Source organism: Delphinus delphis, chromosome 18 (assembly GCF_949987515.2).
Source record: "Delphinus delphis chromosome 18, mDelDel1.2, whole genome shotgun sequence".
NCBI lineage: Eukaryota > Metazoa > Chordata > Mammalia > Artiodactyla > Delphinidae > Delphinus > Delphinus delphis.
The window spans coordinates 70,115,685-70,141,064 of record NC_082700.1 but is presented as its reverse complement, the minus strand read 5'-3'; the positions used below and the strand labels follow the sequence as shown (position 1 = coordinate 70,141,064).

Here is a 25,380-nt window from a genome sequence, read left to right as displayed (position 1 = left end):
AAATAAAGCCTTGGAGAAGTTGATTTGTCTAAGATCGCACAGCTAGTAAGCTGTAGAGTCTGGACTTAACTGCAAGTCTTTCTGCCCACAGGGTCCATGGTCTTCATCAAGACTGTGCTCACTTGCTGCATTAATAATGCAGGACCTTCATAAGCTAAAGAATCTTGCAGTTTCAGCTCAAAAGTCTTCTACCAGACATACCAGAATAACATGAACATACAAGAAACGGTGAGCTTGGGAATCAAAGAATGTTACCCGCTCTTCTGAGAAATGTGGAAAAAATTTCAAAAACTTGTATATGCAGCACAACCTCAACTTGTAAGCAAGTTGTGCATTAAAATATGCGTGGTGGTGGCTCTGCAACCTGTGCACGGTTCTCTGACCCTCTTCTCGCCTAGTTCCCCTCCCATTAAGTGGGGGCTGGCCCTAACCAGCTGCCAGTGAACAGAGCGCCATGGAAGGAAGGCTGTGCACCTCCCACAGCTGGCCAGAAAGGGCAGCGCGGGCCCTGCTGGCACTGCCTCTTGGGCTCCTGCCCCGGAACACAGCGGCAAGCTGTGCCAGAGCTCAGGCCACACGGAGAGGCCACAGGCGGGGGTTCTGGCTGACAGGTAACGTCAGTTGCCGGGCACGCGGGGGAGGATGTCTTTGAGGGGCTCCAGCCCCAGCTACCGTCTGACTGCACCTACACGGGAGACGCTGAGAGGGAACTGCCTCGCTGAGCTCATCAAGCCCCAGAACAGAGAAGATGATGATGATAAAAGACTGTTTTCACAGCACTAAGTTATGCAGCAATAGGTAACCACAGCCTGTGCATGAACATACATCTTCATAAATATATACATACACACATATCCTTGATACACATACACATACCCAAACACACACACACATACACACACACACACACACACACACACACACACACAGGTATTCAACTACACGGGGGCGGGAGGGGTACTAATATACAGCAAAATGTTACTAGAAGTTATTCATGGGTGATAGGCTTCCCGTATTTTTATACAAGCATTTATTGTTATTTCTATTTATTTATTGGTTGGTTGTAAAAGAAAGATGGCTTATTGTGGATATCTAGATAGGCATAATTCCATACATATGTTTAGGAGTCTGTGTATATTTTATATGTATGTACATTCACATGCACACATATATACACACAGTAAAGAAGGTTTCTGTATTTTTTACCAAGAACATTCATAAATCCATACTACCTCATTAAAATTATTCATTTGCATGTTATTCATTTCAAATAGAATAAATCCTGAATTCAAAAATTATTTAAATACCTGTAGTGCTTGTTTTTGATTCATTCTCTCTTGCCATGCTTTTTCATCCTCCTCTTCTGAACTGAAAGTCAAACACACGTTTATAATATCTATGATTTAATGACTACTTACAAAAATATTTCTTGAGTGCAAGGTGCTGCTAGTTACGGGAGCTGCAACAGTAAGACGGCCTCAGTCTCACAGTGTGATGGGGACGCCTGTAAGCGAGCGATCGTAACATGACCTAATATCTCCCATCACCAGGGCAGAGCAGGTTGCCGAAGCTGCAATTAGGGGTCACTTCACCCCAGGAGCTTTGTGAAATCTCCTGCAGTTACACTGCCTGATTAAGGGGTTGAAGTTTTATCCTAGAGAAGGAAGAATCTAGGAAGTGCTTTAAGCGAGGAAATGACAACATCAGATTTGGGTTTAGCAGGTTCTACACTATCAGCCAGACACTGGGCTTGGCAGGGAGGGGTTCCCTCAGAAGGGTACGATCAGAGATGGAGACACAGACAGAAGTGTGGAAGCCAGGACGGTAACCTCGAGACACGATGATGGCCGCAGCGGTAACTCACAAGCTGTGTGGCCTCACAGGAGCCCCGGGAAAGGAGTGGGGGAAGGACAAGCTGGCCCTCCACCTGCACGTCAACCAAAGAAGCCGCTGAGGACTAACATCCAGCCGGAGGGAAGAGTGCACAGGGGTGCCCGAGGAAGAGTGGCCAGAGAGGGTCCCAGACATCGGGCTGAGAAATGCAAAGCAGCCACTGGATTTATCAGGGAGGACGTAGTGTGCGGACTTTAGTGATGGCGTGAGAGAGAAAACACCGGGCTGAGAAGCAGGTAGAGACAGCTGGCGTCAGTGAAGTGTAAGAAAAACCAGAATACACGTCTCCACAAATTCTAAATGAACAGTGCTAGCGCAGGCTCCAGAGAATGAAAAAAGAAAACCGCCACAAACCACCAAAACACAAAGATAGTAAATAAAAAGTTTGGTCTTAAAAAATATTCTAAAAGGTGTCGAGAATGCGTACTTCAGATGCATTAATTCCCACATGCCTTATTATGTAGATAAAATAGAAAGGTTTAAATCTGTCTGAATACAGCAATAACATTTTTAAGTAGTTAAAACATTTACCTATCTTTCTCTGCCTCTTGTAAAGGTGGCAAAACATAGATGTCATCTTCTCTTTGAACTTGAGTAAGACTGGGAAGTGCTTCCTCCCTGAAAAGTACACAGAAACTTCAACAGAGATCACAGGAAACAGTATTCTGAGAGTCAATAATACTCCCCAGTGATCACACAAATGCTGACGAGGAGGTGAAAAGGGGAAACCCAGGGGCGATAGGTTCGGCCCCTGCTGGCCTGGCTGCAGGGCTGCTGGACAAGAGAGCAGCCCCCAGAAAGAGGGGACCTGGTCTCGGCGTGAAGAAAAGTGTTCTGAGAGTAAAACGTGCAAAAGCAACGTGGCAGCTTTCCTTTCTCGTGATCACAGCTGATTCTCACAGAACAGAGAGTTTTCACAACTTCAACTAGGTCAAATGGACACCCCATTTATTCCTCTCATTAGGGAAAGGCAGCCACAAGAATCTGATGCAAAAATTTTAAATTAATCTTTAAAATTAATGTAATTCCCCTCTTGCCTTTTGCTTTTTAAGGCAGTTTTGATAACTTGTCTTTTCAAAAATGTTTTCAAAAGCTTCTCGGTAGTTTTTTTGGAGTCATTGGTTGCCAAGTCCTTTCTCTGCCTTCTTTTAGCCTGTGAAAAAAAAGGATACAGGATTTTATTTCAAGGTATTAGTATATCAAAAACACTTCTGTGGGTTTTTTCCCTAGAGAATTTGGTTTGTCTGAGTTTTCGGACTATGGTTGTTTTGGTATCTTCTTCTAATTACCGTATGAGTGAATACCTTCAGGTTTTTGCTGTGGAAAGGACACCCAGAGTTTCCAACTAACGAGTACTTAATGCGCTGGCTATCACACAATATATTTGAGAAGCTATTAATTTACTTTCAATTTCTTTTAAACATCCTTTAATGTCCTTAAGTAGCCTAAAACTTGATATACAAGTAAGTAAATGCTTCCCTAAAGGGATTATTATATTAATTTCTTCTTTAAAATGCCACTGTTAAGCCAAAACCAATTCCCGATATTAGTTTTTATAAAAATACATTACTGGTATGTAACTGTCCTTCCACATCCAAGATTATGTCATAAGAAATCCTAACATGTATAGAAATATCTTGTAAGAAATGTCCGAAACAGGGAAAAATGGAATAGTCTCGGTGCTTACAGTTTACTACAAGGCAGAAATATCAAAACATTCTTTCATTTCCTCTTTTTTAACTGAGATAAACCGCCATATAACGTTGTGTAAGTTTAACTGCAGAACACCTAAGACACTCTAAGGGGAAAACTCTCTACTGTAACTTTAGTAGTTTTATTAAAAGTTAAATATTATTGCACCTGTGATATACTTTCAAAAACAAACCTCTTTTAAAAGAAAAAGTGTTGGGCTTCCCTGGTGGCGCAGTGGTTGAGAGTTCGCCTACCGATGCCGGGGACGCGGGTTCGTGCCCCGGTCCGGGAAGATCCCACATGCCGCGGAGCGGCTGGGCCCGTGAGCCATGGCCGCTGAGCCTGCGCGTCCGGAGCCTGTGCTCCGCAACGGGAGAGGCCACAACAGTGAGAGGCCCGCATACCGCCAAAAAAAAAAAAAAGAAAAAGTGTTTGTTCAACTCGGTGCTTTGTGACCGCCTGGAGGGGTGGGATAGGGAGGGTGGGAGGGAGGGAGACGCAAGCGGGAAGAGATATGGGAATATATGTATATATATAACTGATTCATTTTGTTGTGAAGCTGAAACTAACATACCATTGTAAAGCAATTATACTCCAATAAAGATGTTAAAAAAAAAAAAAAGTGTTTGTTCAAGATAAATTTTTAAAAGTTGAATTAAACTAGATATATGTCGAAGTTAAGTCTTGATTTCCAAAATTCTAAGGAGAAAATTTAAATTTTATGTGAACTTTTCCTTCCTTCTAAGAATGCATAAAGAAAAAAATAGATGACTCTTACCAGAGTCTGTTTCTTCAATAGTGGAGCATCCCCATCAAACACAAAAATAGGACGAATTCGAAAAAATAAGAGTTTGCAGAGCCGATGGAACAAAGTAAGAAGATGAGCATTTTCTATTGAATTCCCATGGCGATCCCGAACTCCTTTAAGTGCTTGGTTTAACCAAATGCTAATATCTAGAAGGATTGTTAATGGAAAACACTTGCAATTTCTTCCCTCACCCTCACAATTTCAAATTCCTAATGTCTGATATAATCCAAACATTAAAACTGAGCACCCATCACAACTTACTTGAAACTGAAAAATGGTTAGCCCTGATGGAATCTACCTAAAATCAGTTAACTGTATTTGGGCCCTGTTATCACTATTCACATTCTGAATTTTTAAATCTTACATAGACATATGTCTCCTTTAAAAAGTCTAATCGCAAAGAAGTGCTTCTTTAAAAAAAAAAAACTAATGATCTGTATGGAATTTTAGTAAATTAACACAACTTTTTTGGAGAACAATTTGGCAATTCATAGCAAAAAACTTTAAAACTTGCATTCTATTTTATGTAAGAATTCCACTTCCAGACATTTATCCTCAAGAAATCATCATAGACTTACAATAAGAGTTACTTATAAGACGGCTTGTTTATAATAATGAAAATACTAAGAATAAAAGTTTTCCAACAGGTCTTTTTTTAAATTAGATTATGGTATAGTGATTTGCTGGAATCCAAGGGTCTCTTAAAAATGGAAGTCGCAGAAGCACATGAGGCAGAGAGTCACAAAATATTATTAAAGGAAGTAAAACGGTTACAAAAGTATGGAAAATATAATTCCATTTTGTAACATATGCAATATGCTAAATATTAAAAAAAAAGACTCGAAGTTCAGACATCAAAATATTAAGAGTAGTTGTCTTCTGCTGTGATTACCTAATTTTTCCTTCTTGGAGTCTTCTTATATTTTTAAACTTTACTAAAGAATGCTTTTTAACAGATTGTTTTCTATTTGTTCATAAGAGAGGGACACAGCCCTCTGCCCGCTCCTCCGACCCACCATTAAAGTGCTGACTTCGGCAGTGGTGGCCCGCAGGCCCTCCCCTTTCCTCCTGTCTGCACTGGCTACCCAGGTGACCTCCGCCCCCCATACCACAGCCCATAGAGCACCGAGCTCCACACATGCGCGTCTGCCCCAGAGCGCTCTCCCAACCCCAGGTCGGACGGCCTCGTTGACATCTCTACCTGATGCCTCAGCCGCTTCAGACTTACCACGATCAAAACTGCACTCCGTGCCTTCTCAGCAGGCTACTCACGCCCCCATTTCAGTGGATGTCACTCCCATCCACCCAAGCCAGAACCCTGAGCGCCATCCCACGTACGCCTCCACCCAGCCATTGCCAGGTCCTATCAGTTCTACCTTTTATCTATCTTGAAACTGTTATGTTAGATTTCACTGACAGACCTGTAGTGAAAACTACAGTGGAAAGCTCCCACTGCCTTTAGAATAATATCCAAAAGTCCTTCCCACGGCCTACGAACCCTGAATGATCTGTCCTCTGTTCTCCTCTCCTGGCTCATGTCGAGCCACTGGGCTTCTCTCAAACCCTGGAAGTCACTAAGCTCCTTCCTGCCTCCAGGGTCGAGACCCTCCTTGCTCCTTCCCCAGCCTGAAAGAGCCCCTCCCTCTCTGAGCCTAGAGATTCCCTACCCTTAGGTCTCAGTCTAGCGGTCACGCCCTCAGCCGAGATTAAGACCTCCAGTTACACACTCCTATTCAAAAACACCTTGCTTATTTCATGGCAGAAATGTTTCTATGCACTGGGGATACAGTACTGGACAAAACAAAGCGTTTGCCCTAATGGAGTTTACAACCAGTGCGGGGGGAATCCAGACTGTGAGCTCCATGACATGTGTAAACCACACTGCTGGGCACTGCTCTCCCTCTCAGAGCACATAGGAGGCAACAAAGACCTGCTTTCAAATGAGATGAACGGTTAAATATTTAAATGAATGTACATTACCTACTTACTACCATAAAAAATTAGGCCCATCAACAATTAACTTAATAAACATTACATAAAAAATAACTAGTGGAGAGCAAGCTATTACTAGATTCATTCCTATGATATTTGAGGGCTACTAGGTGCCAGGTATATCCAAGATCCTAGGGATAGAACAGTGAACAATACAGCTATGAACAAAACAGATAGGGCCCCTACCCCTGAGAAACTTGCATTCTAATGGGGAAGACAATGAAAATCAAGTACAGACGTCTAATACATCAGGTTGCTGGTAAGTGCCAAGAAAGAAATAGAGCAGAGTAAAAGGACAAAAGTGTGATTGGTGGTCAATAGCTCTTTAGTTAGGGAAGTCCTATCGGAAGAAGTAACGGAGGCCTGAACGAACGAAGAGGAACGAGGGAGAAAACAGTGGGGCAGGAGGTACAGCAAATGGAAACGCCCTGGGACAGAAGCAGGCTTCCGTTTAAGGACAACATGGCAGGTGCACGGCCAGAGGAGCAGTAAGAGGAAGTGATGGGTGTATATAGTCACTGGAAGGTTTCTAGAATGTGACTGAAGGATCACCCCAGTGAACACGTGAGGAATAAACTATAAGGAAGCCAGCTTTAAACTAGTTACAACAGCCCGAGGGAAAGCAGAACGCAGTGGCAAGGATGATGAGAAGTGGTCAGAAAAGGATCCATCCTGGAAGTAGGATCTGGCATTGGCTTAGCTCTGTATTGGGTCAATGGTGTTGTTATTGGGTAAATATTTCTAATTGGCTTGTTTCTGGTTGCTACACCGTTGTATCAGATGGAATAAGTTTCTACTTAGCCCATTCCTTTAAATGTTATAATCAATGAGAAAAATATAATTTCAGATCAGTAGCTCTCAACTCTGCTGTCCTTTGGAACCAGATATGAAGCTTTTGAAACACAGATTGCTAAACACAGGGACACCTAAAATTCTAAATCATAGAGATTGAGATCGGACTTTTTTTTTTTTTAATTAATCACAGGTAGTGCCAATTCTCAGCCAGGTTGAGCGTTCCAGCTTAAAATTCTTTTTTTTTTTTTTTACACTCTTTGACATAAACCACAGCAAGATCTTTTTTTGACCCACCTCCTAGAGTAATGGAAATAAAAACAAATATAAACAAATGGGACTTAAAAGATTTGCACAGCAAAGGAAACCATAAACAAGACAAAAAGAAAACCCTCAGAATAGGAGAAAATATTTGCAAATGGAACAACAGACAAAGGATTAATCTCCAAAATATACAAACAGCTCATGGAGCTCAATATCAAAGAAACAAACAATCCAGTTAAAAAATGGGCAGAAGACCTAAATAGACATTTCATCAAGGAAGACCTACAGATGGCCAGGAGGCACATGAAAAGATGCTCAACAACACTAATCATTAGAGAAATGAAAATCAAAACTACAATGAGGTATCATCTCACACTGGTCGGAATGGCCATTATCAAAAAATCTACAAACAATAAATGCTGGAGAGGGTGTGGTGAAAAGGGAACCCTCCTGCACTGTTGGTGGAAATGTACATTGATACAACCACTATGGAAAACAGTATGAAGGTTCCTTCAAAAACTAAAAATAGGGCTTCCCTGGTGGCACAGTGGATGGGAGGCCGCCTGCCGGTGCAGGGGACACGGGTTCGTGCCCCGGTCCGGGAAGATCCCACATGCCGCGGAGCGGCTGGGCCCGTGAGCCATGGCTGCTGAGCCTGAGTGTCAGGAGCCTGTGCTCTGCAACGGGAGAGGCCACAACAGTGAGAGGCCCACAAACGGCAAAAAAGCAAAAAAAAAAAAAACAAAACTAAAAACTAAAAACAGAACTACCGTATGACCCAGCAATCCCACGACTGGGCATATACCCTGAGAAAACCATAATTCAAGAAGAGTCATGTACCATAATGTTCATTGCTGCTCTATTTACAATAGCCAGGACATGGAAGCAACCTAAGTGTCCATCGACAGATGAATGGATAAAGATGTGGCACATATATACAATGGAATATTACTCAGCCATAAAAAGAAATGAAACAGACTTATTTGTAGTGAGGTGGATGGTCTCAGACTCTGTCATACAGAGTGAAGTAAGTCAGAAAGATAAAAACAAATACCGTATGCTGACATGGAATCTTAAAAAAAAAAAATGGTACTGATGAATCCAGTTTCAGGGCAGGAATAAAGAGGTAGACATAAAAAATGGACTTGAAGACATGGGGTGGGAGGGCGAATTTGGGGCAAAATGAGAATAGCATCGACATATATACACTACCAAATGCAAAACAGTTGGCTGGTGGGAAGCAGCAGCACAGCACAGGGAGATCGGCTCTGTGCTTTGTGATGACCTAGAGGGGTGGGATAGGGAGGGTGGGAGGGAGACGCAAGAGGGAGGGGATACCGGGACATGTGTATGCAAATGGCTGATTTGCTTTGTTGTGCAAGAGAAACTAACACACCAATGTAAAGCAATTATACTCCAATAAAGATATACTATTAAAAAAAATTTTTTTTAATTTTATTTATTTTTGGATGTGCAGTGCAGCGTGTGGGATCTTAGTTCCCCGACCAGGGATTGAACCCTCGCCCTCTGCAGTGAAAGCGCAGAGTCCTAACCACTAGTCCGCCAGGGAATTCCCGCAGCTTGAAATTCTTAAAAAAGAAATATGCAGAATTAGGCAAGCTGAAAATATTTCCATAATTTAATTTGTCTAATTTCAATAAGTTTATAAAAGGGAACATTAAATTTATCCCAGGACTGGAAAAGTTAAATGTGCAGCCAAGCCAAAAACCATTTTACAGATGAGACTCAAAAGACCAGTAACATTTTGAAACAAAAAATAAATTACTTTAGTTCTATTGTTAGGCAATGTAAAATTTAATTAACCCCTATTAGTATGCAAAGCCTAAAGAGACTGTAGGATTTTGTTAATAAAGTTAAATGTATTTTACAAATGTTGAGGTCCATAAGAGACAAAAGTTTAATTATTAATTCTTTATTATTTGATACAAACACTTAGATTGCATAAGTAAACAAGACACTCATCTAGAAATGGTAAAAAGACCAAATTATTTTAGGGATCCAAGAATAAATTATGAAACTTGTATGTCATGAGTAATTTTATTAACAAATAAAACCAAAAAACCTGAATATATTTCAGATATTTGACTTGGAATTCCCATGAAAATGAAACAAAGCAAAATCAATTAGAGAACAGCAACCAGCTAGTCTCCTTTTACATATACGTATATATGCATATATATATACATATATATGAAGTTACCATTATAACTACAGTACCTTTGACAGTCTTCTTTTAATAATTCATTCTTTCAGAAAAGCCTAATAACCCCATGAATATGACTTCCTGTCCCAAAAAGTTTCTGAGTCATCTGAAAATAGATGATCTAAATTAAATTCTTTACATTTATTTTGGACAACTTTCTAAAAAATCAGAATGCTGAACTTCACATCACATCTCAATTGTTTTACAAATTATTAATTCTTCATACGGGCTGCAACGTAAACTGATCTAAATCTTTGCTGAAGTCTTAAGGGTTCCTGACACTGAAAAATGCTTTCATTCACATGTACGATATATATTGATAGTTCTATGAAGAAAATCTTCAGAAAGCAGTAATTTGAGAAACCACTAGAGGGCAGCAATAGCACGTGTGCTTTAAAAAAACTTTCCCACAAGCTACCTGGCATAAAACTTTTAAGCCACAATTCATTACGGATGTATTTCAAGATGACTCACATTGCAAAAAACACAATCATCATCATCATGTTACTTTATTTAAAAAATTATCAATGCTCCATTATGTATAAGTTGTCTCTATACGAAAGTCAACAGCTCCTTTCACTGAATCCCCACATCCTCTGACAGTGCATTTACCACGGGACAGCAATTATTACATGACTGTCTTCTCCACTCCGAGTGGAGATCCTAGGCTCATAGGTTCCCACTTAGGGAACTGGTGTAAGGTACCACCAGCTTCTGGAACACAACAGACACTCAGAAAAAGAAAGAAAAGAAAAAGAAAATGAAGACTGCTTAATGAATAAAAGGATCAAAATGTCAGAAACAGCCTTCACATGTTTTGGTAATGAAGAAAAACATTAAACTCCAAAGGCACAAACAAAACCAGCCAAACATGCACACAATCAACAGTCCTTAAAATGTCCATCATAGAGGCTGGGAAGAAAATAATTCACTGTAGACCTTTTGAAATCTTTTCAGTGTTGTACTATATGAATTTCCTATTCCAAAACACATAACAAAAGATAATAAAAGTTACTTTTTTTAAAAAAAAAAAAGGTCAAACACTTGCCCACACTTTTCTTCCTCTAACAAACATAAATAAAGCAAGACTCAGGACAGCAGGCAAAACTACTGGTCGGAAGTCCACTTTGTTTTCTCCATGCTGACCTCCCTGTCGGGATAACAGATTTACAATTTACCATACTAGCAGCGACAGACACTATTCTAAGCTTCTTTCATTTAAATAACCCCTTCATTCCTCACACCAACCCTGTGTGTAAAGACTATTATCACCTCCACTTCCCGGATGAGAGAACTGACGCATACACTTAGGCGCCCCTAAGTGATTAAAACAAGACTCCAATCCAAAGCTGTGTGACTTGCAAAGCCAGAACTGGGAGATTGGGATTGACATATACACACTACTACATTTAAAATATATAACTACTAAGGACCTACTGTAGAGCACAGGGAACGCTACTCAATACACTGTAATGACCTATACGGGAAAAGAATCTAAAACAGAGTAGATATATGTATACATATAAGTGATTCACTTTACTGTACAGCAGAAACTAACACAACATTGTAAATCAACTCTACTCCAATAAAAATTAATTTTAAAAAGAAAAGAAAGGAAACATCCCAAAGAAGACCCTATAGCTACCCACCTGGGTGAGACCTTCAGCCTAACAACGCCCCTCTGAGCCCCCTGGAGAACCTGAGAGCAAAATCCTGGCACCCATCGTGCATCCCTGGCACCGACACCCGGAAAAGGATACCCACGGCAAGGACCTTCCCCTCCAGCGTCTCCGGGTTGACCTGCCGCCCGGAGCACTCCAGCAGCTTCCAGAGCCCCTGGACTCCCATGAACGAGGTGTGCCCTCGGAGCGCGTCTCACGGGCGGGATCGCGGGAGACCTTTCACTCCAAGTCTTCCACAAGAGGCTGCACCAACGCCCCGGACCCCGAGAAGAGCTCCCCAAGCTCCCACCCGGAGAAGACGGAAAACAACCAGGAGCGCACAGCTTTCCAGGGAAAACCGGCCCCGGCGAAAACCGCACTTCCCAGAACCTGACACGGCCTCGCGTTAGAAAGACGGGCCCAGAGAAAGTCGGAGGCACAGAGGAGCAGGTTCTCGTATCGCCCAGCGCTTTGGCCCAAACTTCTGCACTCCTAACAGATGACCAGGGTGAGAGGACAGCTCAGGCGAGATAAACAGCCAAGAGACGTCCCTCAGGCAACCCCGGTCTCCTCTAGGGGGGCCGTAAACTCACACGAAATAGAGCCGCCCGGCTTCCGTTTAATGCGTCGCGCAGGGCGGAAGTCCTGCCTCCCCACGCTGATGTATATCCGCTGCGCCGTTACACTCCGGAAGTGAGGGGGTGGTTCGGTCTTCGTGTTTGTATTGTGTCGGCGCCCTGCTTCCTCCACACTGGCATCTTGTTGCTGTTAAATGTTGAACCCATCCGCAAAGCGTCTGCCTTCAGAGGTTGCGGTTTTCTAGGTGCTTTACCGGTATCAGTTTCTTCCCACTGAGCCGCCACTTGTAAAAACTCTTAATACTAAATATTGTTTTACATGTGAAAGATGGACCCTTTGGTTGGTGTTTGTGATTAGTATTTATTTGTCCGGTAACTTGTGGTAACTAGGTGGTAACACGATTTAAAATCTTAACCCTTGAAATATAGTCTTCTCCGGCCTGTAAAATTTGGGAATCCACGGCATGTAGGTCAGAAATAACAAGAAACTAATTGCCAGATTAGCACCTGGGTAGACGGTGGCTCGGACCCTCGGGCTGAGATTCACACCCCGACCGAGCTACGTTATGATGTTTATCGTTGCTCAAGTCGCATTTGTTCAGGGTTCGTCTCTTCATCTGTAAACTGAACGGGCATAAAGCCAATCTTGCAGACGGTTTTAAGCAAGGATCAGAGATAATGTTTGCAAAGTACTTACCACTCGGAGTTAATAAATGATAGCCTTATCGTACATATTGGTTCAAATTTGGACTACTGAAACTAGATTCAAAATCAGTGAAAAGATTGATTAGAAATCAGTTTTTAGCAAAGCTATATTCTTGCCCAAACAGATGGGTTCCCAGTAGCCAAGTTTACTTGACCTAGTCACAACTAATTTTCTGTCAGGGATAATCCTGACAAAGTACTTATTTTCATTTCCTCAGTGTGTAAAGTAATCCCCAGAACTGTTGTTCCAAAATGTATTTTGCCGGAGTTAATATAATCGCCTGTTCAATTTTTGTCTCCCCGCCTCCAGTAGTTTACAGTAGACTGTAAACTTATTGAAATCAAGAACTATTTTGTTGACTTACATACTCCATTCCTGATATTTAGCAGGAATCCTATAAATATTGCCTAAATGACCACTTTGCCAGCGTCAGGTCTAAATCTCTGCAGGGCATCTTGCACCCTGTTGAAAGAGAACTTCCTCAAGCCAGGCAGATGTTAGTTCAGATCCCATCTGAGCCATGTCATAACCCTGAGTTATGGGCTGAATTGTGTCCCCTTCCAAAATTCATATGTTGAAGCCCTAATCCCCAATACCTCAGAATGTAACTGTTTGGAGATAGGGCCGTTTCAAAGTTAAGTTAAAAGGAGGCCATTAGGGTGAGTTAATCAATCTGACTGATGTCCTTATAAGAGGGAATTTGGACACCCAGACACTAAGGATGATTGCACAGAGGAAAAACCATGTGAGGACACAGGGAGAAGGGGGCCAGCTGCAAGCCAAGGAGAATTCAAGAGAAACCAAACCTGTCAACACCTTGATCTTGGACTTCTATCCTCTGGAGCTATGAGAAAATAAATGTGTTGTTTAAACCACCAATCTGGTATTTCGTTATGGCAGCCCTAGCAAACTGAGACATCCTAGGATCCCAGGCAAGTTTCTTCACCATTGAGAATCTGAATAAAATGGAGATGCCACTTCTTTTGTGGTTGCTCTGAGATCAGTGACTTTACATGAAACACCTAGTGGGTAATGGTGCTCAAATTAGTTTGCTGAGTGAATGAGGGGGAGAACTCTGTGGGTAAAATTGAAATACAGAGTGTGACTGGATTGTAGATCACCTTGCCTGAGCCCCTCCAGTGTCTGGGAGAAGGCAAGTTGGGAAGTATTACAGCTGCTGCACCAGCTCGGCCTGATGATGGGGCTTAGTAGCGGGAAAAGTAACAGTTTCAGGATTTGATCATTTTTTACTACCTGAGAGCTGGGTAAAAACAAATAGCCAATGTGAACATTTCAGTACTACAAGTGCTTGTAAAACCAGAGCAACATTTCTTGAATACAAAATATTTTTTTAAGGAACAGCAACTAAGGAGTGTACATTTGATTTGTAAGAAATTGGTTCCTTTAGATGCTGTTTAAAGGGCTCTCCATCAAGATTCTGACAGGAAAATACACATCGTTTAGGCCAATAATAATAGCAAGCACTTAAAGAGCAATTCTTATCTACAAAGCACTGTTCTAAACACTTTACATGTATTAACTTATTTATTCTTCAAAACAATTCATAAAATAGATACTATTATCCCCCTTTTACCAATGAGGAAATATGCACAGGAAAAATAATCTCAACTCGCCCAAGGTGATACAGCTAGTTAGTGGAGAGCCAGTAATATGAACTTTCATTGCTTCTATGCAGACTTCTAAGAAAAATTGACCAAGAAATTAAATATGACAGGAATGTTACTCATCTTGAAAGAGAAAGGTGCAGTCACTTGCTTACACATTCTGGAAAAGCAGTCCCTGTAAGTCTCAGTGTGCTCTTGATAAATGCCAAACTTGTAAGCCAAGTTACTAAGTGATTGGATATATTAAGACATTTATAAAAGTTGATTATGCCAATAAGCAATACGTATAAACTCATCCTCTTTTCCTAGATGTCACTATATTCTCTATTTTATGTTGCATTCATCTCCTTTCTTTACCAATCTCTTCTCTGAAATATTTGGCTGAACTATATGCAATTGCTGATATTCAACCGTATTTGACCTACAAAAATTACAGTTTAATTTGGTTCAAGCTAAAGAATTAAGTTTTCTATTTCCTCTTATAAAGTCTAAACAAAAATCTAAAATTATAGATATATGCATATTGTCTCACTGATTATAAAAGTCAGACAGAAGATGTTTCTTATACTACTTACACAGAATTGAGAAACTGTCATGTACTTCAAACAAGATTATAAGGGTACTCCCTTCTTAAAACAAAGGTTCAAAACATTCTCATGATTAAAAGTAGAAAACAAAACTTTATTGATGAAAACTTCTTAAAAGTTCCAGTATGAAGTAACAAAATCAACAACCTACAAATCTTTCAGTCCTTTGCATTTCAAGCAAAATATTCTCTTCAGAAAAATGCCTATTTCATAATATATATCCCCTTCTGTAGGCTAGGCATGTCTGAGTGGATAAATGGATATAAAATTCAAAAGAGAAGAAAATGAAAATATTTTTAAAAATAAAAATCTGAACCTTCTCCTTGAGGTGTATTACGATGTGGTTACCAACATATTCAGCACCTTGTAATAATCAAGTTACTGATTTGAGTCCCAGAACAGCCCCTGAAATGAAAGAACAAGAGATCCTAGTTGTTTGTGAGTCACAGGTTGGCAGCAGAAGAAAAACTGACAGCAACTGGAGAGGAGCTTAAATACATGAAATCCACACTTTCTGAACTATTTCACACTCACTTCAAGCAGCTAATTGTCTACATGTTTTTAAAAAGGAAAGAGCTCAGAGTCTGGAATACGGATAGTTGCCCTCTGAGTGATGGGGTATTCCTAACGCGTCCTTAATTCTGTTATCAACATATGACGCCATACTGGGGGACCAGTCAAATATCAGATCTCATCTCACAGGTTACCTTGGGTATAGAAACTTCAGATGCCACTTGTTCTTTTACTCTACCCCTAAAGCAAGGTTTATTGTAGACTTATGAGTCTTTCAAGACCTAAAGTTCTTGTCAGCATTTGACAGTAACATACCAAGAAAGTCAAGAGTACCTGAATCGATGCACTAAGTCACCCATCTGCACCAATAGAAAAGATCAGTATCTTGAGTCTTTTCTCTTTTGCCTCTTTATTGAGAATCCTGAGAAAGTTGATCAGGAAAAAAATGAGGCAGGCAAGATACCACTACAAGTAAAATAATTTCTAGACTCACTAAGTCATTTTAAATGAGCTTTAACCGCTAGAGAAAAACTAGAAATCAGCAGCCCCAATTTTGGGGGGCAGATACTTAGTACCTTACATTTTGAGCTTGGGAACAAAACTGCAACAAATATCTGGGGGTCAAGTCATAAGAAATCACTTCATGCTTAAGTATTTCAAATCGTGATGCTATTGAGTGAAATTGTGTCTGATTTGTTTATGTGTAATTTTATTGGACTTTGTGAAACTGCCCAGAATGTTTATATACTCTTAACTTTTAAAAGGACAAAAAAACTCTGTGCTTATCTGTTTATATACCGGAAATCACCCATCATAATCATATACAAGCTTATTTACTGGAGAAACTACAAGGTTATGTGTTGTACCACAAGATATGTTCCTATTTAATACAGACTTAAAATCTTGCACTGCCTTAATGCAGTCCTGTATAGACCAGCTGCGTGAATAACACAAGTCGTCAGTACGCAGCATGGTCAGTCATTCCCATCGTAATCACTGTAACCCTGGTAACCACTGTTCCTTCTCTCATGGATACTTGACATCTTTTTCCATGTCAAGTCCTGATGGAAACTAGCGCTAAAAGACCGGCCCAGACGCCCATGCTGCTTCTTGGAGATATTGTCCTCACTCTCAGATTTGGCAATTCCCTGGGCATGTGTTGAAGGTTGTGATTCTTGCCTAATGGTTCCAAATGGAAAGTTCCAAAGGCCAAATCTTTGCCAGTTAAGTCTCTGGAATGCTATGATGCAATGCAAATTTCCTCCAACCTGAGGAAAAAAAAAATGTTGGGTTCAGAAAATGATAGGAAATTAATTATACTAACATGTGGGTTCCCATGAATTCCCTTATTTTTCCCCCTTCACCTGCATCAAAACAGTGCTGATCCTTTGATTCATAATCAGATCACATTATCCTGCATCTTTCCTGACCAGCTGCCTTTACAAAAATATAACAATGCCCACAGGAGGCAAAACCCCTTCCCCCCATATGCCTGTCTACCACTCACACACGCTGTACCCGCCCAAGTTGACTACTCCAAACACCAAGATCATTCCTCTTCCTCTCCCTCCTACGCATTCTTCATATGATAGTAGGATAATATGGATGGGATGTCTACTCAATCCACAGAACATACAATTCCCTGAGAACCACCCCCAGCAGCCTTGTTGGTCCACATGGTTCTGCCCCATGGCCACAGTTAATCGCCCTGGGAGTGAACACCTGACCCAAGCTGGGCCAAGTCTACAGAACTGGGCTGGAGGCATGCCAGTCTTAATCTCGACCGTTCATCTGAAAGGGAGACCTAAGTTGAAAGACGATCTTCAGGAAGTAAATAGACAAATAGACAGCTAAGAACAACACAACTCCCAAGAGAATAAGACAGACTAGCTCCCTGGCCCCTGCTAACATTCTCTTGCGTGGTACCAGTTCCCCCTGAATCCAGGCTAGACTTCTTAACCTTTCCTTTTAAAGATACCCCTGTGTCCTTAAAGTAATTTTCACTTTTCTGTCTAAAATGGTCTGAACTGGGTTTCTGTTATTTACAACTTAGAGTACTGGGTAAAATAACTGCATTTTGGCCAGTTGAAAAATACTTCGAAATACAGTGGTGTTCTTACCTTCTTTGTTTTTCGATACTGCAGCCCCCTCTCTAAGTGCCGGATATCTAGATATTCTGGATTTTGAGTGTTTAGATCAGTAACAATATCCGCCCACCTATTGTTAAGGAAGGATAAAGCACGGTTTTCTTTAAGTTCAAAATACTATTGTAATGGAACTTTTCACATGAGCAATTTGCTACAAAAGCACCGTGGCAATAATTCTCTTATCACAGGATTGTTGCATCCAATAAGCTTTCATAAATCCTTGTTTTTATGACAGTTCTGTTTATCCAACTATTGCCAAGGTTAAAAACGGTTACTCTGCATATGAAATAACTATATATCAGCCTGTTAGCTGACATCCTGCAGGGTAACATAGAAACATTCGATATTTCCTTTTTAATTGGAGTCAAGTACATTTTCAAGAGATGTATAAATTAATATGTCTTTACTCACAAACAACATGATTGATTGTATAGAAAATCCAAAGCAATTTGTAACTGCTTTGGATTGCAAAACTATTACTAAAACCAATAAGTGAATTTGGTAAAGATGCAAGATTTAAGGCCTATATAGAAAAATCCATTGTATTTTTGTACACTAACAGAAAATAATTGGGAAATGAAATGTTTTAAAAATCAATTTGCAAGAATAATATTTAATATCTTGTAATAACCTATAATGGGAAATAATCTGAAAAAAAAATATATATATATAACTGAATCATTTTGCAGTACACCCAAAACTAACACAACATTGTAAATCAACTATACTTCAATTAAATAAATTTACAATAGCATCAAAAAATATACACACTTAGGGAAAATTTTAACAGAATACATATAAAACTCTATGCTAAAAATACAAAACATTGCTGAAAGAAGTTAAAGCTCTAATTAAGCGGAGATAGAGTCTCTGTTCATAATGGGAAGACTCCATATTGTTCAGATGTAATTCTCCCCAAACTAAACTATGGATTCTGTAGATTCTACTCTAATCAAAATTCCAACAGGCTTTTTAGCAGAAATTGAAAAAAGGGGGGAGAAGGAAGGAGTTAACATACTTTTTGCAGTGAATAGCAGGATGTTTTCTACTTGATTCTCCAATTAAGATCCAATATTCTACTTCTTGTGGTGAGAGGGGGCCCCTGCTAAATAAAAAATACATTCACAGTAAGCTTCATAAAGTCATTCACCTCCTTGAAAATACTGCTTTAATTATATACTGATAAAAGATACACTGAAGTTTATGCCTAGATAGCAGTCACCAACACTAGAATAGATATTGGAGTTTAGGCTTGAACAAATATCTGAAGGCCATTAAAGAGAAAGCATAAATTAAATTTAGGTTTAGAGGGCTTCCCTGGTGGCGCAGTGGTTGAGAGTCCGCTTGCCGATGCAGGGGACACGGGTTCGTGCCCCGGTCCGGGAAGATCCCACATGCGGCGGAGCTGCTGGGCCCCTGAGCCATGGCCGCTGAGCCTGCGCATCCGGAGCCTGTGCTCCACAATGGGAGAGGCCACAACAGTGAGAGGCCCGCATACAGAAAAAAAAAAATTTAGGTTTAGATCCCCTCTTACAAAATATAGGGCTAAAAATCCACCTCTCAGCATTTAGGAGGAAAAAAAAAAAAATCCTAGCATGCTACCCACCAGTACCCTTAAGCTACACTTCTTCTTTCAGTTTGCATTCAAAAAGTTTCAAAAGGCATCCTAAAAATAAAACCCTAAAGCAGCAATACACCTGTAGAACTTTTAAACATACTGACACCCTAACCCCACCCCTGGAAACTCTAATTCAAGTAGGTGTAGGGTGGAGCACAGGGAAGTATTTACACAGCTGTAAAAGCATCTCAGGTGGTTCTTAGGTTCAGGCAGAGGTGAAGAGCTCTCCTCTAAAGGGGGCCAAGTAGGAGTACCTACTTCACGTTTTACATTTGACAGGTGTCTGGAGTAAGGTGAAGTTGCAGGATCAAACTATAGAAAAAAACCACAATAAACCCCACAGCCAGAGAGATGAATAGGACACTTCAGCATCTGGAGAGACACCGTGGTTTTTCTCTTGCTTCTCGTTCACAAAAATACAACGTCCAGCTTCCCCACCCAAAGGCCACATGGCCTCCAGCCTCAAAGAACACATCCTACCCCAGATGACCAAGCCACGTTCTCCCAGCCTGACCTTCAGCCCTCGCTGAGAAAGCAATGCTGCCTGTTCTCCTTCTCATTCACCAATGCCACCCACCCAGATAGAACAAACCAGAACTCAGCTGGGTGAGGATAACTGTGCTTAACAATCAACACTTCTACCCAGAGTACTCATGGCTTCTGTTTTCAACATTCTCAAATAGGACACTTCTTCCTCTGCTTTCAACCACCCTGGCATTATCTCAACCCATCAAAAAGAAAACTTGCTAAGGAGGAAAAAAAGTATTAACATTCAGCCACCCTCTCTTATTTACAGGCTCTCTCTTCTAAAACAATACAAGTTTACCTGGAAGTAGACATACATAGTTAATAAAATAGAAACTTTGGATCAACAAAGGAACAAATATAACCATTAGGGTAACATGGTTCCTGATATTAGAAATAAAAATTGGCTGCAGGCTTCCTGGTAGCCAGGACAAAAGGGGAACCCTGATAAATTTCATGTATTCACCACAAGGAACGAAATGCTTTTTAATGTACTCAGTTGCAACAGTCTTCTTGGCACTAGATTCCACAGTACATTTTCCCTGTGGGATCCTGGATGAGATCACTGAGACATAATATGTAAAGTCCTTTGCAGCCATTTTATAATAAACATAAAAGTGATTTTTCAAATGGCTTTCTCTTTTCATGACTCTAACAATAGTATCTAAGTGGATAATGTAAAAGCACAATTAACCAAACAATTCTGCAGAAGATTAAGCTACTATGTTTAAAAGACTAGTCTCAGTTGATGTAAGGAAAGCAAATCATGAAGTCTTCCAATGTCTAATCAACCAAATATTTCTTAAATGCTTTCTACAATATATTTTCCTGGTGGAGTATCCACATGAAATACAGAAATGCTTACCTGAATGCTTTATTAGCTTTAACAGGGGTTGCTTCAAAGCCAATTGGACAGAAATAATGATTTTGACAATGGTAGATATAAGCTAACGATTCATCTTTCAATCCATGAGTTAATTTCGACAAGGCCCCAGAAGCTACAAAAAACAAAAACAAACCAACTGAGGGACCATAAAGCACTCTCTATGCTTTATACAAACAACTAGTTAAGGACTCAAAGACAGAAAAGATATTACTTGGAACACATGGACGTTGCTGGGGAAAAACAATGAAAAGCTATCTAAAGGTTAAAAAATAATTAATGGATTTCAGTTTTACCCTTTAGACTGAAATTCAGGCAACCTGAATAGCAAACTAAAAAGCTGAAAGTCCTTGCTTATCCAAACCTTCAAATAGCATACATGCTTGTCTACAAAATTTAATTACCATGTAAAACCTAATACCTAGTGTATATAGCAATTGTCTCAACTCCTCTGGTTGTACACATCTGTCACTTGAAATTTCTGAGTAAGCATGCCCATTATAAGCATGTTTGTTTAATAAGCTTTGTACATACACTACTGTACTAATATGTCTTTATAAAAGATACACAAAAAGTAGACATTTTTAATTAGATTAAAATATAAACATTCTAATACATTCTTCCCGTACCACAATGATCACCTTGCAGCTGCCATAATGCGGACATCCAAATCTGAAGACCACTGAGGTATATGGATAAATATAAACTCCAAACAAGTTCCAAAAATGAAAACTTTTCCCCACTAACACACACTTCAATCCCTTCTACAGAAGTCACACAAACCAGAGGAAAGACTTTCACAAGCCAAGTGATAAGAACATCTTAAGAGACAGGCTGGTAGTACCACAGCATCCTCTTAATAACTGCTTCTCCTTGTATATTTCCCATGGCTGCATATATTACTTATGAAGTAATTTCAAAAGTATTACCATAAGAAACGAGTTTTCACCAGCACTAAATACTTGAAGCCATTAACTGAGGTTTCATTAACTTGCATCTCCTGGAAGACACTAAATTATTCATGAACAAATAGCCCATTAAAACTGGAAATCCTAAAAATGGTTTAAGTCGATGAAAGCTTGCAAGTTATGGTTTTTCTGATTGACTTTCTGGCCACTGAAATAGCTGAAGACCAAAAATGGCAGGTCAACGGCTGCAGAAGAGCCAAGGAGGCGGGACCCCGCCCCAACTTCTGCAGATACACACAATTTGTGAGTTCCAAGGAGACAGTAATATTTCTGTCTTTAACTCTTTCTCCAAGGTTTCAGCTCGGCCTTCCCCACAGATATTTACTTCATGGCATACCGCCAGAGCATACCTGCACACAAGGCAATCTGTTCTACTAAAATCTCTATTTCATAAGGATAAATAGGTCTTTCTGCTGTTTGGGGTTAATTTCCCCAGATGAGTTAAAAACTGACATCCAAGGGCAGCTCTAAATGAAGAATGATAAGACCTAAAATTCAGAAGATGGTCAATATTTCATTTCCGTAGTTGAACTTGATTGTAGAGATGTTTCAGGATAGTAAGTGAATGTAAATAGATTTAGACTCCTCATAAATTCAGTAAATACTAAAGATGTTTATACACATAAGTGGTTTAGAAAGAACTCTTGAAATCTTTTTAAAATTGTGAAAATGCCAAGTAAAAAGTTATCCGAAATAACTAAAACTTTTTAATGAAAGAACTTTATTGTAACTTCCTAAATTTTTAAGTATTTCACACTTTCCTCCTTAAGTCAAATGTAACACGAAACAGCTGGTTACTGTGATTATGAATAGTAGTCACATAAATATACCAGAATATATTCAGGGGCAAATGAGATAGTTATGAACATTTGCTCTCATTAATATTCACAGTATTTCATCTGCTACAAATACTCTATGACCAAGTCCTAGTTTTCTAGAGGACAGAGGTGGTGTTTCTTCTTTGGCGTAATTATCATGCTCCTCAAGAATGTTTCTTCTTCTTACTTCAGGGTTACATGACAACATTCTGATGGATTTAGATTAGGAATCAGCGAACTTTTTCCTAAAGGGCCAGTTAGTAAATGTTGGAGGTTTGTGGATCATGGGCACATGCACATGGGCACATGGGCACATGCACACTACTCAACTCTGCCACTGTAGCTGAAAGCAGCCACAGACAAAAGCAGCCAAAGGCCATGTGTAAGCAAATGGATATGTCTCTGTGCCAATAAAACTTTATTCACAAAATGGGCTGCCGGCTCATGGGCTGTTGTTTGCAGACCTCTAATTTAGATCAATAATTTTCAAACATATTTTGAGATGGAATCCCTTCTGCAAGGGAAATTTACATGCCAGCCCAGTCCATAACAGGGATCAAAGCAGAGTTGCTGTGGCCAAAGAGGAGGTATAGGGAATCTAGGTGCCCACCCCTTGCCCCCCACCAGCCCGAGGCAAACTCAATTGAGCACAGATTGAAATTTGCGCACTGAATTTCCTATCAATGGAAGGAAATTCCTATCTGAATTTCCTATCAATGGAAGGAAATTCCTATCTGAATTTCCTATCAATGGAAGACCACACTCTTTATAAAGAAGCTGAATAGCATCTCTTTAGAAAGACTACAGCAGTAGTTCTCAAACTAGAGCACAAAGGGCTTGTTAAATAACAGATTGCTGGTACCTACCCCCTCGGTAACTGACGCAGTAGGTCTGGGGTGGGGACCAAGAATTTGCGTGTCTAACAAGTTATCAGGTGATGATGATATTCATCCAGGGGCCACATTTTGAGAGTCACTGGTCTAAGATTAAGAGGAAAATTTCATTTAACTCAACTCAGGAAGTAAATTATGAGCATCTACTAACTACAACAGCAACCATAGGGAAACAAAAGATAAGGAATGCACAGTACCTCAAGCTGCCCTCGTAAAACAAGTAACTTTGGTATAGGGTGGAAAAGGACAGTGCCACAAAAAAAGGGTGTAATTCAAAGGAGAAAGCGCACATCAGGTTTGAGGAACCAAGAAGGGGGTGGCATCCAAGACAGAACATAATCAAGTGGCAGCATTTCAACAATCCAGACAGAGGAAAGAGCATGAGGAGAAAACAAAACCACTGCAGGGGAGGGATGGAATCAGGGAACAGCGTGTAGCCCAGTTCAGAATGTAGGGCACGATAGTGTGGAGAGGCCTACAGTAGGGCAGCCCCCAGAATTTCAGGATAAGGTCAGAAAAAGATCACCCTCTGAAATAAAAGACAGTAAAGACAATATTTAATACATTAAGCTAGTCATCCAAGAAAGTGATTCTATTTAGGAGAAGACATATAAATGTGTTACAGATGGAAGCTAAATTCAGAACGATGTTGCGTCTAGACCAGAGTATATCGAAAAATCTGAAACTTAAGAGACAAAGCAACCACTACCAAACGCACAGCCATGATGTGCATGGTGTAGAGAAAGCAGAACCAACTAGAATTATCCAGCCTGCTGTACTGTGAAGAACAGTATATGTCCTGAGCGGCCGAGAGAATCCTGGTGCTTTTGATAGTGTATTTCTCACTCTCAGTTAATATATTAACATTCTAACATTTTTTGAGCTTGTTGAGTACAAGTCAGTTTTGTAAAGCCTTATCATCTATAGAAGAACTCCAGAGAACTCTAAAAGAACTCATTGGGATGTATTTGTATACCCTCAAAGACAAGGACCAGATTCTGTAACCCAGCAACACAGTATCATCCTGCAAGGCTCCTACTCCCTTGACATCTTTTAAATCCAACTGGTACGTGGAGGACAGCAGGGAAAGACCAATCTGTTCTTGCCTGGAATGACGATAAGGAGTTTACGCTTTAAGCAAGCACGAGAGAGCTCCCAAAGTAAAAAGGGATATTAGCACCACACGTCGAAAAAATTTATCCAGCCTGGTGTCTAATATGAACTGGAGAAAACCAGAGGACGAGGAAAACAGAATATGAACGCACAGTCCACCCAAGATGCATTAAGACACTGTAGTTAACTGGTAGCAATGGCCAGGGTGTGGGTATACATGAGTTATGTCAGGATAGGGCAGAGGTAGATATTCTTGGCTAAGCGAATATAAGAAGTTACAATATCTACCAGAAGAATAAAAATGAAATACGTGAATATTAGTGTAATTTTCAAGCTAGGTATTAAAAACAAATGAATCTAGACATCCTTGGTAGCTAAGTGAACCAACAGTTTGAAGTTACTCAAATAATAATAATAAAATAATAATAATACAATAATAGGAAGTGAATAATAAGTGAACCAATAGTTTGGAGCTAACATTGGCAACTTCTGGCACAAATTTTTATTATGAGTAATTACATCTCTAAAGAAAATACTTCAACTCATATTCATAGTCAAATCTGTTAATTCTGTCTTTATTCCAGGAGTGAGCTCAGTTTACATTTCCTGAAGGCCCACTGGAAATAAGCATGTCAATCAGCAAATAGGGAGTTACGAAAGAAGCGTAGTCCCCAGGAAAACTTAAAGCCTGTTGTGGGAAACAGGCCTGATATTCCTTAAAAAACATCTAAACAACAACAACAAAAGATACAAAGTATTTTTTTTAATGCACACTATCAACTAGCAATGGTTTTCACTACTGAATATCCCAGAGACAAATGAGAAAAGCCTATCTCTACAACTCTTTCTTCTACAATGAGAGGGAACAGAAAAGACTTCTGCTTGACACAGGCAATAAATACTCTCCCAACTCTGAACACAATCAGAAGTCCCAGGGTCACACGTGCAAGGTCAGAGGGCATCAAAGGGCTATTGAGGGCACTCCCTACAGTCAAGGAGATGGGCATACACGTTAAAAAGATGCAATGTAATATAAGGCTGCACACTCCAAATGCTAAACAACAGATGCAAACAATCAGA

The 25,380-nt window shown here is 40.1% G+C and overlaps 2 protein-coding genes across 7 annotated transcripts in view; both read right to left on the bottom strand.

Annotated features, from left to right (window-relative positions):
* Nucleotides 1-11,943, bottom strand: part of ERCC5 (ERCC excision repair 5, endonuclease) — a 29,803-nt gene extending 17,860 nt beyond the window's left edge. Inside the window, exons 1-5 of the mRNA XM_059995790.1 lie at nucleotides 11,426-11,943; nucleotides 4,364-4,539; nucleotides 2,931-3,046; nucleotides 2,425-2,511; nucleotides 1,308-1,368 (exon numbers count right to left, since the gene is read on the bottom strand). Coding sequence (XP_059851773.1) covers nucleotides 1,308-1,368; nucleotides 2,425-2,511; nucleotides 2,931-3,046; nucleotides 4,364-4,539; nucleotides 11,426-11,513 — 528 coding nt within the window. The 5' untranslated portion in view covers nucleotides 11,514-11,943. The remainder of the gene's footprint in view (nucleotides 1-1,307; nucleotides 1,369-2,424; nucleotides 2,512-2,930; nucleotides 3,047-4,363; nucleotides 4,540-11,425) is intronic.
* A 2,228-nt stretch (nucleotides 11,944-14,171) lies between these two features.
* The window catches only part of BIVM (basic, immunoglobulin-like variable motif containing), a 27,955-nt gene continuing 16,746 nt past the window's right edge, over nucleotides 14,172-25,380 (bottom strand). For 2 of the 6 annotated variants that reach the window (XM_059995791.1, XM_059995792.1), the window contains exons 7-10: nucleotides 20,491-20,623; nucleotides 18,501-18,587; nucleotides 17,456-17,552; nucleotides 14,172-16,603 (exon numbers count right to left, since the gene is read on the bottom strand). In XM_059995791.1, coding sequence (XP_059851774.1) covers nucleotides 16,310-16,603; nucleotides 17,456-17,552; nucleotides 18,501-18,587; nucleotides 20,491-20,623 — 611 coding nt within the window. In that variant the 3' untranslated portion in view covers nucleotides 14,172-16,309. The remainder of the gene's footprint in view (nucleotides 16,604-17,455; nucleotides 17,553-18,500; nucleotides 18,588-20,490; nucleotides 20,624-25,380) is intronic. The other 4 variants (XM_059995794.1, XM_059995793.1, XM_059995795.1 and 1 more) reach the window with 4 other exon arrangements.